We start from the raw sequence: 17,072 nt of genomic DNA on the forward strand, positions 1-17,072 counted from the left end.
GGTGAAGCCCATATTGAGCAACGGGACGAAAAATCCCAAATATTAAAGCTAAATTACGGTGCTTTTAAATTATTATAATTAAGGTAATAAAAAAATAATTACAGATACAGAATTTCAATCAAATATATTTATTATGAACCCTCATCATTATATTAAATGATGTCTTTGAGTTTTTTTTTATTTAGAGGAATGATAGATAACAGCACAACATTTACAATCAAGAATGGGGATCATTCCCAGAATATTTGTTATTATTTATGAATATACATGTACTTACGCTCAATTGCTGTAAAGAAAACTTTCCGGGTGAACATAAAAATGTATTTATAATGTATAAGTATAAAATTAACTATATGTATAAAAAATACCAATATCACATTATTAATGTCACAGAACAAGAAATGTAGAAAAAACAAACAACAAATACATTAGAGTTTTAATTGAATCCAATTAAATCTGCTATTATTTTTAATACAGTACAGAAAATACAAAGTCTTCTACAAATGTAAAATGTTTGTAACCATGATTTTTTTTAAATTTTCGGTCTGTTCTTCAGCATGTTTCTTCTTTTCAGTCTTTTAAAATGTCTAACATGATTGAATATCTCTCCAGATGTTAAAGTTTTCCTCCAGTATGTTTTTTCTGATGGAGTCTCAGGAGAACTGCTTGTGTAAATCCCATATCACACTGAGTGCACTTGTAAGGTTTTTCTCCCGTATGAATTCTCCGGTGTGTTGCCAAATTGTCCTGTCGAGTGAAATTCTTCCCACAAAACTCACACTGGTAAGGTTTTACTCCAGTGTGAACTTGTTGATGAAGCTTAAAGGCCTGATAACGTGCGAAGCTCTTTTCACATTGAGTGCACTGATAAGGTTTTTCTCCGGTGTGAACTCTCTGATGCATTCTGAAACCGTTTTTATTAGAGAAGCTCTTCCCGCAGTGTTGGCAGAGGAAAGGTTTCTCTCCAGTGTGAACTCTAATATGTCGTGTTAGACTATGTTTGTTATTGAAACCTTTATCACAGTGTGAACATGGAAAGGGTTTCTTCTCACTGTGTATTAATTCGTGTAAGGTTAAAGAACGTAAAACCTTAAAAGTTTTTCCACATACACTGCATTGATACGGTTTCTCCGTGGTGTGTAAACTCATATGTGACTTAAGCTGACTTTTATTGGAAAATCTCTTTTTACAGTATCGACACTTGTGTGGCTTTTCTTCATCAGAAGATTCATTGATCTCATCTGAAAGAAACATAACAGCATTGAAAATAATTCTATTGTGGTGATAATTTTCCACATTCAGAAGACGTTCAAAAATGACGTTTGTCCAAGTTTTATAAAGCTATGCTAATACAAAATTTAATTTAATACCACAGGGCTGCTTAATGCTCTTTACCAAAACAGGAATTCACACCAAAGTCAAAAAAATAATAAAAGGAAACATACCTGAAGGAATACAGTGATCATTATCGTCATCATAAGGCTCATCCGAAGGAACAAAATCATCATCATCTTCATCATCACGCTTATCTTCTTTATCATCATCATCTTCTTCATCATTATCATCATCAGTAGTTTCTATTTTTATCTCCATCAGGTTCCTGCAATCCTCCAGTTGGACTGAACACGTCTTCAGAGTGGTCTGCAGGATTTGCTGCTGTTCTTCAGCGTTACAGACAATATTGTAAGTCTCTTTGGTGGTTTGTTCAGTAGATTCATCCTCCTGATCACTGTCTGATTCGCTATAACAAAGTAAAGTGAGACTGAGTTCTGATTCCTGTGTTGGACCGGTTGTCTCTTCAGAGAGATGTTTATCCACCAGTGTCTGATCTTGTTCGGTGCTCACTGAATTCAGACTTTTTGAGGAGCTCCCATCAGTCACATACATTGAAGTTTCACAACAATCCACATCCTGACAACACAACACACACAGTAAGATTATAAATGATATCAACTGAATCAACACACAACTGATCCACTAAATAACTTTTTGACATACATTTGTACTAGGGTCAGTGACAAAAACTTGTTTTAAAAACATGCATCAGGTTTATTTCAATGCACATAGTGTATTTATGTTAATTTTATGCAATAAAAAATTACATTTGCACCATTTTATTAAAGTTATGACTGAATCGACCTGAAAATGTCAAATGGTGTAACCGCCGATTGCGCAAAAGAATGAGAAATATTAAATATTTTATCCACCTTGACGGCATGTAAGTGTAATCATCATCATCATAAAAAAAGAATAACTTTAAAATATCATTTTATTAGTTATTTCTAAATGTAAATATTAATGCGTTTTTGTAATATTTGTCCTGACATATGCTGAAAACAGCTCTGTTTTCTAAATAATCATTGACAAATTATGTAAAATCGATGTTAAAAAAATCATATTACACTAAACTAAATGATTATATTTTATTCCACATTTTTTATGAATATATTTATACTAGTTACACCAACTGACACAGATCGGTTACACCACATTGACATTTTTGCTATTTTCCCCCAAATATTCTTTCAAAATGAAATACCAGAAAATTTTAGATATGGTCCTCAAAAAAGAGAATGTATGCAAGTAATCTGCAAATTATTTTGAAACATTTTACATTTAATTGAACAATATGGACTCAAAATAATTAACGTCACGTCATTGAACCATTAATATTAATTGTATTGAGTTAAGTTTAATTTGTAGTAGCAGTGCAGAGAAATGAGCTGAGCTATGTTCATGTCTATTTATCCAAATAGTCCCGTTTCAAAACAATAAATAAAGATGAACCAATCCCAAATAAATTAATAGAAATGCTGTTTTGCAAGTACACAGCTCATTCACGCGTTATTACCATAGGTAACGTTAACTACCGAAAGCCGCCGAAGAGAGATGCGCGCCTGCCCGAAGAAAGCAAGACCTCGCGCTCGCAGGCCAATACAGTGCACAAAAAACACTCGCTTTTAAATCTTGTGACAAAGTCATTGCGGCCACAACAATACAGAACCAATCAAAATCCTATGGAGATCCTACTTGCGGCTGGCCCTGCGATGTGCAAATGGCTCTGACCTCCGTTTATATATATTTTTTATTATATAAAAACATACTTACAGGTTTTGGTCCGTTATCATCAGGTTGTCCTGATAAAGTTGGAACTGATTCATTTTTCAGTATAAGCATTTGTGCGATACCAGCATTGTATTCTTCACGATTAATGAAGCTGTCCTCCGTAAAATGCGCAGCACAGAGAAATATGTTGGGGTTGTTATGTTCAGAACTCGAGTTAAAAATAAAATTTAACCATTGCTCCCTAATTTTGTCATCTTTAGGAAGGCCATATATAGGAGATTTGCAGTCGGGGTGAAAATAACACCGTCTTGACATGATAAAAAGCACTTTATTACAGCAATCTTCTCTAACAGGCCACAAAACTACGTCTTCTTCTTTAGTTTTATGGCGGTTGTTTGTAAACCAGCTCTAGGTGCACTTACGCCACCTGCTGGAATGGAGGTGAAGCCCATATTGAGGAACGGGAGAAACAAATCCTAAATATTAAATGTAAATTACGTTGCTTTTAAATGTATTATTATTATTAACGTAATAAAAAATAAAGATACAGAATTTGAATCAAAAATTTATTATGAACCCCCCCTCATTAAATTAAATTATGTATTTGAGGTTTTTTAGTTAGAGGAATGATCAATAACAACACAAAATTAACTATTTACAATGGAGAATAAAGTTAAGGACAATTCCCAGAATATATTTTGTTTAAATTAATATACAGGTACTAACATACACTTTGTGTAATAAAAACCTTCCGGGTGAACCAAAAAACAAACCTCAAAATGTATTTATAATGTATATGTATAAAATTAAATACACATATATGCATTAACATAAAAACACATCATAAATGTCACAGAACTAGAAATTTAGAATTTTACAGTAAATACATCAGATTTATAATTAAATCTGCTATTATTTTCAATACAGTAGAGAAAATACAAACTCTTCTATAAATGTAAAATAGTGCTTGTTACAATTTTTTTATATTAGTTGTTTGTCATTTTCACAATCTGTTCTTCAGCATGAGTCATCTTTTAAAGGTCCTACATGACTGAATATCTCTACAGATGTTAAGGTTTTCCTCCAGTATGTTTTTTCTGATGGAGTCTCAGAAGAACTGCTTGTGTAAATCCCAAATCACACTGAGTGCACTTGTAAGGTTTTTCTCCCGTATGAATTCTCTGATGTGTGGATAAATTGTCCCGTCGAGTGAAACTCTTCCCACAAAAACTACACTGATATGGTTTAACTCCAGTGTGAGCTCGCCGATGAAGCCTATAGGCCTCGGGACGCGCGAAGCTCTTTTCACATTGCGAGCACTGATAAGGTTTTTCTCCGGTGTGAACTCTCAGATGAACTCTAAAAGAATGAGATTTAGAGAAGCTCTTCCCACAGTCTTGGCAGAGGTACGGTTTCTCTCCGGTGTGAACTCTCTCATGGACCATCACACGATGTTTAGTACCAAAACGTTTATCGCAGTGTGAACATGGAAAGGGTTTCTGCTCCCTGTGTGTTATTTCGTGGGCCCTCAAAGAACGTAAAAGCCTAAAGGTTTTTCCACATACGCTGCACTGATACGTTTTTTCTTCGGTGTGTAGACGCACATGTGACTTAACCTTCAACGCATCAGAAAATGTCTTCTTGCAGTATGGACACTTGTGCGTTTTTGCTTCATCAGAAGATTCATTGATGCCATCTGAAAGAAAGACATTAGCATTGAAAATAGTTTATTTTACTTAATGTACACAAACTGCAAACACACTAAACAAGAAGGTGATTAGTAAACATACTCCTATGAAGAAGTTCCAAGTCTGTCAACTAAGGTAATCTATTTGTTGTTGTTTTTTTAGCTTTTTATTAGAAAATAAATACTATAAAAGGACGCTGTTGTTACTGATTCTTTGCAAAGTTTACCGGAAGTTACATTTGTTCAACGAAAGCCGTTTGTTTATGTTGTTACTGCCGAAACCGTCTATAGCGCAAGCTTGAAATTCGACTAATTCCTGCTTTCCAGCATTCACGTGTGAATAAAGAGGTCCCATTCAAAGGCTTGAAATAAATGACCTTTTTTATGCCATTTACCAAAACAGTAATTAACACCAAAGCAAAGAAAGTATAAAAAGAAACATACCTGAAGGAATACAGTGATTGTCATCATAAAGCTCACCCGAGGGAACAAAATCATCATCATCTTCATCATAACACTTATCCTTATCTTCTTCATCTTCATCATCATCAGTGTTATGTTCCACTTCTATAGTTTCTATTTTTATCTCCATCAGGTTCGTGCAATCCTCCAGTTTGACTGTAGACGTCTTCTCTGTGGTCTGCAGGATCTCCTTCTGTTCTTTAGCGTTACTGACGATATCATGAGACTCTGTGGTGGTTTTATCATTAGATTCATCCTCCGGATCGCTGTCTGACTCACTGTAACAGAGTAAAGTGAGACCCAGCTCTGAGTCCTGTGTGGGACCGGATGAGAGCTGTCTGTCCATCAGTAGCTGATCTTGGTGGATGGTCACTGAATCCAGACTGTCTGTGGAGCTCCCATCACTAACAAAGACTGAAGTTTCACAACAATCCACGTCCTGACAACACAACACACACATTAATATTATAAATGATATCAGCTAATCAACACACAACTGACCCAACACTATTTAACATGTTCACATGTGGCCTTTTCTCAATCGGAAGGCTGCAGCCTCCGGAGGTCGCATTTGCAGGCTGCATACGTCATCAAGACTGTCTTACTTCAGGGTATTACCAATTATAAAGTTGACTATTATTCTTAGTTAGTCGTAAATTTGGTGTAATATGCGTATGACTTGCGAATGAAAGGCATAGTTACCTAAATTAAACCAGGCTTGATGACGTATGCAGACTGAAAATGTGACGTCCGCAGGCTGCAGAGTTCGGATTAAGATACTATTGTTGTGGTTCTCAAGTTTTTAGCCTACGCCCCCTCACTCCTCAGAGAAAATTCATGACATTAAACTCTCTCAAACTATTTTATTTTTAGTAAACTATCTTTAGCTAAGTTTAACTGGCCAGCGGCGCCAAATTATGCATGAAGCATAAATAAAACATACTTACAGATTTTGATCCATTATCATCAGGTTGTACCGATAAAGTAGGAACTGATTCATTTTTCAAGATAAGCATTTGTGTGAAACCAGCATTGTATTCTTCACGATTAATGAAGCTGTCCTCCGTAAAATGCGCAGCACAGAGAAATATGTTGGGGTTGTTATGTTCAGAACTCGAGTTAAAAATAAAATTTAACCATTGCTCCCTAATTTTGTCATCTTTAGGAAGGCCATATATAGGAGATTTGCAGTCGGGGTGAAAATAACACCGTCTTGACATGGTAAAAAGCACTTTTTACAACAAATCTTCTCCAGTATGCAAACAACTACGTCTTCTTCTTGTTTTATGGCGGTTGTTTGATAAACCAGCTTTAGGTGCACTTGCGCCACCTGCTGGAATGGAGGAAAAACGCCCATGAGGAGAAACGGGAGAAACAAATCCTAAATATTAAAATCTAAATTATATTGCTTCTAAATTATTATTATTATTGAGTTAATAAATTTTGTAATTAAATTAAATGATGCGTTTGACTTTTTTAATAGGAGGAATGATACAATCGAAAATAAAGTTAGGGACCATTCCCAGAACATTAGTTTCTTTCTAAATATACAGATAAAAAAACTTTCGGGGTGATTCAAAAATTTATTTATAATGTATATTTATAAAAATATATACGCATACATGCATAAACATACAGAAAATACCAATATCACAACATAAATGTCACAAAACCAGAATTGTAGACAAATCTCACAGCAAATAGTTTTATTTGAATCCAATTAAATCTGCTATTATTTTCAATACATTACAGAAAATACAAAGTCTTCTATTAATGTAAAATAGTGTTTGTAAATGTTTGTTATTTGTCATTTTAAGTCTGTTCTTCAGCATGATAAGTCTTTAAAGGTCCTACATGATTGAATATCTCCACAGATGTTAAGATTTCCCTCCATGATGTTTTTTCTGATGGAGTCTCAGGAGAACTGCTTGTGTATATCCCAAATCACATTGAGTGCACTTGTAAGGTTTTTCTCCGGTATGAATTCTCTGATGTGTCGCCAAATTGTCCTGTCGAGTGAAACTCTTCCCACAAAAACTACACTGATAAGGTTTTACTCCAGTGTGAGCTCGTTGATGAAGCTTATAGGCTTGGGGACGCGCAAAGTTCTTTCCACATTGGGAGCAGTGATAAGGTTTTTCTCCGGTGTGAACTCTCATATGATCTGTAAAACCCCTGGAGTTGGAGAAGCTCTTCCCGCAGTGTTGGCAGAGGTACGGTTTCTCTCCGGTGTGAACTCTATTATGTCGCGTTAGACTGGGTTTATTACAAAAACGTTTATCGCAGTGTGAACATTTAAAGGGTTTCTCCTCAACGTGTGTTTTTTCGTGTTGTCTCAAATAACCTAAAAGCTTAAAGGTTTTTCCACATACGCTGCATTGAAACGGTTTCTCTTTGGTGTGTGAACGCACATGTGACTTAAGCTTCAATGCATCAGAAAATGTCTTCTTGCAGTATGGACACTTGTGTGTTTTTTCTTCATCAGAAGATTCATTGATCTCATCTGAAAGAAACACAACAGCATTAAAAATAGTTTTTATTTAACTTAAATTTACACAAACTGCAAACAAGCGAGAAGGTGATTTTGTATCATTTTCCACAAGACAGAAATTTGTTTGTCAGTCCTTTAAAAGTGCTTTAAAAAACTATGCTAATATGATACCATGGTGCTGCTGAATGCTTCATTCTGATTGGTTGAGAAACATTCTACGGGCGTGCATTATTTTTCAGTAAACGCATACCAATTAGATAGTTTCAGGTCTGTCTACTAAAGGCGCTTTTCCAATATAACCAAATACTTTTTTTTGATTGGGGTTACAATCGATCTGAGCTGATACTAAAACGTAATGTATAAACACTGTAAATTACTGATTGGTCTGAGAGAATCGTCACTGCTAAACGCAAGATTAGCTTTACCTTTGTGCGTGCCCTGTCTCGAGCAAACCTGTTGTTATCTGTTTGTGGCGGCACTAGAGCTGTTGCGATTATGAATTTTGGGTGACGATTAATTGACTAAGAAATTGTGGCGATTATTACAGTTAATTGCCTGTTTTAGGGCTTTGACGGTTATGATGATTAATTGACTGTTTTTTTGCTTTGACATTTAATTCTTATAAAAAATTTTTAGTTCATTAAATAATTTTCACACGTTGTGATTATTTAAATTAAAATTTTTGAAAGGTTTATCTGGCAATAAATATTATAACACATATTTAAAAGTAATCTTATACAGTCTCGTTTATACAGGCGCTGCAGCTCCCCCTTGTGTTTTTTAGAAAGATGTGCAATCATCGTGGTGATTGGAAATCTTCGTGATAAGGACAAACAAATGCGATGAGACGATTATTTAATCATTGCGACAGCCCTAGGCGGCACATTCGTTTTGTTAACTTCTGCATGCACACGTGGCATTTTTGCAACTTAGCGGAGCGCGTCGTCTGATGCCATGGGTGTTTGTACAGAAACAGTCATGTGATACAGAGATAGTGATAATCGTGATGCGCAAACATCTATTTGTGGTGGTTGTCAATTTTGATTTAGTAGCGGATTGACAAATAAATTAATGTATGAATTTTAACTACGCTCACTCACACTTTTTGAATGATGTCACAGCAGTAGGTAGCGCATATATAATGACACGCCTATAATCCCTCCCACTTTGAAGTGCTACTAAACTCAATTTAAAAGCTAATCGAGCCAAAGTAAAGTAAGCTGACGCGATCTGACCCATGGGGTACTATTCAATGGAAAACCACCATTATGGTAATCTACCTGTTGTTTATTTTGCTTGTTGTGCCATTTAACATGAATATACACCAATGCCAAGAAAGAATAAAAAGGAAACATACCTGAAGAAATACAGTGATCATAGTCGTCATCTAAAGGCACATCCAAAGGAACAAAATCATCATCATCATCATCATCAAGATCTTCATCTTCATCATCCTCAGTGTCATCTTCCTCTTCTGTGGTTTCTGTTTTTATCTCAATCAGGTTCCTGCCGTCCTCCAGTATGACTGAAGACGTCTTCACTGTGGTCTGCAGGATCTCCTGCTGTTCTTCACTGTTACAGACAATAATCTGAGACTCTCTGGTGGTTTGTTCAGTAAATTCATCCTCCTGATCACTGTCTGACTCGCTGTAACAGAGTAAAGTGAGACTGAGCTCTGATTCCTGTGTTGGACCGGATGTCTCTTCAGGGAGATGTTTGTCCAGCAGTGGCTGATCTTGTTCGTTGCTCACTAAATCCAGACTTTCTGAGGAGCTCCCATCAGTCACATACACTGAAGATTCAAAACAATCCACATCCTAACAACAAGTGAGTAAGATTAGATTATAAATGATATCAGATGAATCAACACACAACCGAGCCACTAAATAACTTTTACTTTCTGACATACATTCTAACAACGCATTCAGCTGTTAAATAAAATACATGCACTTTGTAAAGCGTGTTGTGAATGTGTTAGCATTTAGCCCCATTTATTCCTTAGGATCCAAACAGGGAATAATTTAGAAGCCAATAAACACTTCCATGTTTTCTCTATTTAAAGGCTGTTACATGAGTAGTTACACGAGTAAGTATGGTGGCACAAATTAAAACTTGGTGATTCTCTAATGCTGGGTACACACTAAAAGATAATCGGGCTGATTTTGGGCCAATTTTCCCCTTTCCGATAATCCTAGCGATGTCCCGATTATCTTGATGGTTCTACATATTATCTTATCAGATAGTCCCTTGGTGTGAGGTGTGTTAAGAGTGTCTGAACCTGATCAGAAGAACGTCAGAGCTGCCCCGATAGCAATTTGTAAATATTAAACATGTTTAATCTGTTTAAAGGATTAGTCTATTTTCTAAAAAAAATCCAGATAATTTACTCACCACCATGTCATCCAAAATGTTGATGTCTTTCTTTGTTCAGTTGAGAAGAAATTATGTTTTTTTGAGGAAAACATTCCAGGATTTTTCTCATTTTAATGGACTTTAATGGACCCCAACACTCAACAGTTCTAATGCAGTTTAAAATTGCAGTTTCAAAGGACTCCCAACGATCCCAAACGAGGCACAAGGGTCCCATCTAGCGAAACGTTGTCATTTTTGACAAGAAAAATAAAAAATATGCACTTTTAAACTACAACCTCTCGTCTATCTGGGGTCCTGTGATGCCAGCGCAAATTCACGTGATACACATAATACGTCATCACGCCGAAAGGTCACGGATGACGTATGCAAAACTACGCCCCATGCAGTGTTTACAAGTGTGGAGAAAGAGGACCGTTACGACGTTGTTGTATGTCAAATGATAGTAATTAATGTCTTTGTGTCAGTTCATTGTTTAAAATGGTCTGCAAATGTGCATTTCATATATGTAACACGTGACCTTTCCAAGGCATTACGCAATTACATGAGGTCGCGCTTGCTCGCCACACAGCCGGAGAAAGACGAGAAGTTGTGGTTTAAAAGTGCATATTTTTATTTTTATTACAAAAAATGACAATCGTTTCGATAGATAAGACCCGTATGCCTTGTTTGAGATCGTTTAGAGTCCTTTGAATCTGCAATTTTAAACTGCACGTGCACTGTTACGTTTTGGGGTCCATTAAAGTTTATTAAAAAGAGAAAAATCCTGGAATGTTTTCCTCAAAAAACATAATTTCTTCCCACCCGAACAAAGAAAGACGTCAACATTTTGGATGACATGGTGGTGAGAAAATTATCTGGATTTTTTATAAAGAAAATTTACTAATCCTTTAAGCTCTTGCTGTACATCATTCAAGCAAAGCTCAATTGTCTCATTTCGTGTCAGCTAGCTAGTCAGCTAGCACTTCCGGTCACAGTCTGAGCTGCCAGTAACTTTTTGAGGCAGCTGACACGTTTTGTGACAGCTGGTCATGGCACTCCTGGTAAGCCTCGGCTATTTTTACCAGCTGCACTGTGTGTGGCTTGCTGTCATCTTTTTTAGGTATTGGCACTCGTGCACTTGTGTGTAGTTTGCTGTTAAATTTCACTGTGTATGGGTGCTGTCAGTCGTGTAACATGGTTCAATGCATTAGCATGGTAGACGGATCAATCAATATCACAATAAAGTGCCTTTTGCTGTCCTCATCAGAATCACTCCTTCATCATGAATATAATAAAAAATAATGAAATAATGAAATTCTGAGGCTGTATTAAAATGGCCAAACATTTTCACACATACAAATTCATTGATAAGTCTCTTGAAATGTTTTTCCCATTTTTTGGCATGTCCCACACCCTGCTCAGCTAACTTTAGTGAGTGTATAAAGTGAATAAATTACATAATATTCCAAAACTTTTAGATTTTTCTTATTGTCCTCAACAAGTCATTTTTATAATTTATATTCATTTGTCATCATATTAAGCATTTTGCACGTGTCCCTAAAATTGCGGTCCACCCTGTCATTTTGGGGTAAACGCCCCTTTAAAACACCAACTGATGTTGTCAGTGACATGTAACGTTACATTGCGGACTTTGCACATTGTTGTATACTTAATCTGAATCTCTGAGTTCAGTCGTCATGCAAACAAAATCGTAAATCTGCCCTTTTCAGAATCGCACTGAGGTTATTCGTGCAGACTAGGGAAAAATAATGCAAAAGTACTCATTTTAAAGGACACTTACAGCGTTGGGTGTTGATATGGTTTGCTCTGTTGGTGATTTGAAGATCGTTGGTGTCGCAGTATCTTTTAGGCGTAATCCCGTTGAGGTATAGTCCTCCTTGGTAAAATGTTCGGAGCAAACACGACAATTTTTCATTAGTTCTTCTGGAGTCGTCGTCGGATCCATGTTCAAAGCAGCAAGCCATGCTTTCCGCCGTTTATGGTTATTTGGAATTCTGTGAAACATGACGGCGCTATAAACTTTCTGCTTGTTTTCACATCCCTTCACAATGCACGTAATCACCATTATTAATATTATTCACAAGCTATCTTTCTACTACTAAGTTACTACTACCTGACTGATATTTCGCCGAGTCTGCTCAAACCGCTACGCGTGCAGGCTGAAGAAGAGAAAAATGTTCATTGCGCCCCCTACCGGAATGGAGGTGAACCCAACCAAAAAAATCTCAATATTAAATCTTAATTCTGTTGCTTTTATATTATTATAAATTAGATGATAAAAACAGGCACAGATACAGAATTTGAATAAAATATATTTATTATGAATCCTCTTCATCATATTAACTGATGTGTTTGAGTTTTTTTAGTTAGTGGAATGATAGATAACAACACAAAATGAACTGTTTACAATCGAGAATATAGTTTTGTTTCTTTACTTTACGCTCAATTTCTGTAAAGAAAACTTTCCATGTGAACCAAAAAACAAAATGTATTTATAATGTACATGTATAAAAATATATACACATACATGCCGAAAATGCAAATATTACATCATAAAAGTCACAGAACCAGAAATGTAGAAAAATCTCACAGTTTTATTTTAATCTAATTAAATCTAAGTCTTCTACGTTTGTAACCATTTTTTTATTTTTATGATTTAATTATTTGTCATTTCACAGTTGTTCTTCAGCATGATGAGTCTTAAAATGTCCTACATGACTGAATATCTCTCCAGATGTTAAAGTTTTCCTGCAGTATGTTTTTTCTGATGGAGTCTCAGGAGAACTGCTTGTGTAAATCCCATATCACACTGGGTGCACTTGTAAGGTTTTTCTCCCGTATGAATTCTCTGATGTGTCGCCAAATTGTCCTGTCGAGTGAAACTCTTCCCACAAATATTACACGGATAAGGTTTAACTCCAAGGTGAACTTTCAGATGAATCCTATAGGTCTGGGGACGCGCAAAGCTCTGTCCACATTGAGAGCAGTGATAAGGTTTTTCTTTGGTGTGAACTCTCTGATGAAATTTAAGATTCTGTTGTATTGCAAAGCTCTTCCCACAGTGTTGGCAGAGGTACGGTTTCTCTCCAGTGTGAACTCTATTATGTAGTTTTAGACTATGTTGATTAGTAAAACTTTTATCGCAGTGTGAACATGGAAAGGGCTTCTCCTCACTGTGTATTTTTTCGTGTATTATTACATAATCTAAAAGCTTAAAGGTTTTCCCACATACGCTGCATTGATACGGTTTCTTCTTGCTGTGTATACGCATATGTTTCGCAAGCGTCCATTCACTGGGATATTTCTTCTTACAATACCGACACTTGTGTGGTTTCTCTTCATCAGAAGATTCATTGATCTCATCTGAAAGAAACACAACAGCATTGAAAATATTTTTTACTTTTTTTACTGCACAGTTTTATAAATGAGACCCCTGGTCTGTCGACTAAGATAATCTTGTTGTTTATTTTGCTTGTTATCATAAATAAAAAAATAAAATACGACCCATTTCTGCGTTTCAGCATTCACGCGCAAATAAACAAACTTCCTGCTTCAGAGGCTTGAAATAAATCTGATCTTTTTAAAATTCCCGAAACAGGAATTTACACCAATGTCAAGAAAGAATAAAAAACAAACATACCTGAAGGAATAGAGTGATCACCATCGTCATCATTAGACTCATCCGAAGGAACAAAATCATCATCGTCGTCATTATAACGCTTCTTCTTATCTTCTTCATCATCAGTGTCATCATCTTCTTCTTCTGTAGTTTCTGTGTTTATCTCCATCAGGTTCCTGCAGTCCTCCAGTTTGACTGAACACGTCTTCAGTGTGGTCTGCAGGATCAGCTGCTGTTTTTCAGTGTTACAGGCGATATCATGAGTCTTTGTGGCGGTTTGTTTAGAAGATTCATCATCCTTGTCACTGTCTGAATCGGTGTAACAGAGTAAATTGAGGCTGAGATCTGTGTCTGGTTCAGAGAGATGTTTGTCCGGCAGTGGCTGTGGTTCGGTCTCATCTGGTTCGGTCTCATCTGGTTCGGTCTCATCGCCCACTGAATCCAGACTTTCTGAGGAGCTCTCATCAGTCTCACACACTGTAGTTTCACAACAATCGAAACCCATATCCTAAAAACAACACACACACAGTAAGATTCAAAATAATATCAGATGAATCAACACGCAACTGACTCACTAAATAATCTATATAACTAATTAATCGTATTGTAGTAGCTGTGCTGAATAAAACGCATTTAGCGAATGCACTTGATTTAACACATTTACATTCAGTTGAGGATTTTTTAAGATCATAGGTCAGGAATCTTTTGGTTATTTTTTGGGAACCAAATAATATATTTTGCAACCATAAAATACATTGCAGGGTGGTTATTTTGTTAAATGACCTAAACTAACTTAGACAGAACGTTCTTTAATGTCTTCTTTTTACGAAATGAAGTGAAAGCATAATCCAACCCATTATTCCTTTAGTGTGCACGTCTGATATGCGCATGCTCCCCTGAACATGCTTACCCCGCTCTCTTTACGAGTATAGAGGGTATGCACATGACGTAACTGTCGGCGAGAGGGACTGCGGTTACGCCCACTGAGTGGCAAAAGACAGAGCGGCAGCATTTGAGTACAGCGTCACATCGACAAAAACACGGTAAAAGCGCGTTGAAATGAGAAACAGCTGTTGTGCGATAGCCTGTTCTAACAGATTAACAAGAATTCGGAGCTATCGTTTTACAGACTGACAAAAAACACAGAAAGGAGAAGTAAATTGATCGTTCATGCCAACGTCCACAGACCACAGGTGCGTTGATAAGTTGCTAGAGTCACTATCAAGCAAACTTTTTACTTTCTACTTAAAAGTATTTTTCAAGTATTTGTATTTAATCCGTGTCTTTCTTTGGAAAAAAGCATATTATAATGATTTTTATTGTATTACATTTCATAAATACACGTGTTTGTTTACATATAAAATTTAAGTACATTTTACTCAAGTAAAAGTCCACAATTTTAATGTAATTAGGTATTAAATACATTTTAATATGCAATATTTTAAGAATACACAGTATGATTATATGCTTTAGAATGTAGTGAAGTAAATTTTTTCCCAATACAAACATCCTAATAAAGCACAGATGCTTGGACAGTGTAATTAATTAATTAGTAACTAAGTATTGTCTACCTCTGCTATCAAGTTCAACTAAATTCAATTTAAGCTGATAATAGTCAGTTTTACTGGCATTTTCGCAGCAGCCCCTATGAAAACCAGCCATTTTGTTGCACGTTTTGCCACTCAACAGGGCGAGCTCTCGCGTGGTCACGTGGAAAAGTGACGTCAATGCATACGCTCTATTCGCTTTCGATTGTGCTCAGCAAAAAAGCGCGAATTCACGTAATTGAAAAAAATAACGGTCATTATTACCGTTACATAACATTATTTTAACGTTTCTTTTTTTAGTAACTTAAATATGCGAGAAGGAATATACAGTCATGGCCGAAAGTTTTGGCACCCCTGAAATTTTTCAAGAAAGTGATAAGTAACGTTACGTCTCACAGAAAAGTATTGCAATTACACATGTTTATTTTCTTTGTGTGTATTGAAAGACGAAAGACTTACTTTGTAAATAGCCAACGTATATACAACTCATTTTATATCATTTACTGCAGAAGACTCTTACCTCCAAGAGAAAGCATTCAGCGCTACTAACGTTAAGTCCAGATGGTTCAGGCTTTACATCGTCTTCTGGAAGTGTAACGTTAAACACCGATGGTTCAGGCTTTACATCGTATTCTGGAAATGTAACGTTAAACACCGACGGTTCAGGCTTTACATCGTCTTCTGGAAGTGTTTCATTGTATTCTGGAAATGTAACGTTAAACACCGATGTTTCAGGCATTACATTGTCTTCTGGGAAAGTAAACACCGACGGAATTGCGGTGTCCAAAAGCGCGACTCTCTTCATTCCCAAAACATTGAGTTCGAAGTCCTCCTTTTTGAAATGGATGCTGCAAACCTTTAGTGTTTTTAGGTATTCCGCGGGTGTGTATTCTGTATAGATCGGGTGGTTTATCACCCTTAGCCACTGTTTGCATCGCTCCTCATCTTTCGGTACATAATGAAAACTTACTTGTTGTCTTTTCCTGGTTTTGTCTGAACACCCCGGTACCATGCAAGAGTTCACCATTTCAAAAGAAAAACAAACTAATAATAAGTAATTCACTGATTAATTCGCCAACTCACTCTTCACTACAAAATTTGTGTAAAATGAATGTGAAGCTGTGGTGGTGGTAGCTAAGCTAGGCCATAGCGCAAGCGACGGTGTTCTGATTAGTGGGAGTGGCTTGCAGAGCTGTGCATTGTGGGAGTTGTTGTCGTCCATATAAATGCGGTCAAATAGAGGGTATGCACTTGACGTCACATTCGGCGAAAATGACTGCGGTTACGCCCACTGAGTGGCAAAAGACAGAGCGGCAGCATTTGAATACACTGTGAAATCACACGGGAATAACGCGTTTCAATTTGAAACAGCTGTTGTGCGATAGACTGTACTAACAGATTGACAAGAATTCTGAGATATCGTTTTACAGACTGACAAAAAAAACACCAAAAAAAAAGAGAAGTAAATTGATCGTTCATGCCAACGTCCACAGACCACAGGTGGGTTAACAAGTTGCTAGGTTCACTATCAAGCAGAGATTTTACTTTCTACTTAAAATTATTTTTCAAGTATTTGTATTTTATCTGTGTCTTTCTTTAGAAAACATACATTCCAAAGCATATTATCATACTTTTGTTTTTGTTTTACATTTAATATTTAAGTACATACTTTTACTCAAGTAGAAGTACACAATTTAAATGTAATTAGGTATTAAATACATTTTAATATGCAATATAAAAAATATACAGTATGATTCTATGCTTTAGACTGTAGTGAAGTGAAGTAACATTTTTCCCAATACAAACGTCCTAATAAAGCACAGATGC

The 17,072-nt window shown here is 36.2% G+C and overlaps 3 protein-coding genes across 3 annotated transcripts in view; all 3 read right to left on the bottom strand.

The window, feature by feature from the left end:
• The window catches only part of LOC129454268 (uncharacterized), a 34,758-nt gene extending 17,871 nt beyond the window's left edge, over positions 1–16,887 (bottom strand). Inside the window, exons 1-2 of the mRNA XM_055218748.2 lie at positions 15,766–16,887; positions 13,720–14,206 (exon numbers count right to left, since the gene is read on the bottom strand). Of these exons, the coding sequence (XP_055074723.2) occupies positions 13,720–14,206; positions 15,766–16,272 (994 nt within the window). The 5' untranslated portion in view covers positions 16,273–16,887. The remainder of the gene's footprint in view (positions 1–13,719; positions 14,207–15,765) is intronic.
• LOC141359348 (uncharacterized) lies at positions 538–3,445 on the bottom strand. Its single transcript, XM_073861643.1, has 3 exons — positions 3,109–3,445; positions 1,446–1,911; positions 538–1,241 (listed from the first exon to the last, which is right to left on the bottom strand). Exons 1-3 carry the CDS (start codon positions 3,379–3,381, stop codon positions 616–618), a joined length of 1,365 nt encoding a protein of 454 aa, XP_073717744.1. The 5' UTR covers positions 3,382–3,445; the 3' UTR covers positions 538–615.
• LOC129453782 (uncharacterized) lies at positions 3,847–12,223 on the bottom strand. The gene is made up of 6 exons (XM_073862340.1): positions 11,860–12,223; positions 9,064–9,523; positions 7,098–7,718; positions 6,163–6,446; positions 5,198–5,654; positions 3,847–4,762 (listed from the first exon to the last, which is right to left on the bottom strand). Exons 1-6 carry the CDS (start codon positions 12,142–12,144, stop codon positions 4,137–4,139), a joined length of 2,733 nt encoding a protein of 910 aa, XP_073718441.1. The 5' UTR covers positions 12,145–12,223; the 3' UTR covers positions 3,847–4,136.
• Positions 16,888–17,072: the final 185 nt, after the last annotated feature.

The sequence above is a fragment of the Misgurnus anguillicaudatus genome, chromosome 23 (genome assembly GCF_027580225.2).
Source record: "Misgurnus anguillicaudatus chromosome 23, ASM2758022v2, whole genome shotgun sequence".
Classification (NCBI taxonomy): Eukaryota; Metazoa; Chordata; class Actinopteri; order Cypriniformes; family Cobitidae; genus Misgurnus; species Misgurnus anguillicaudatus.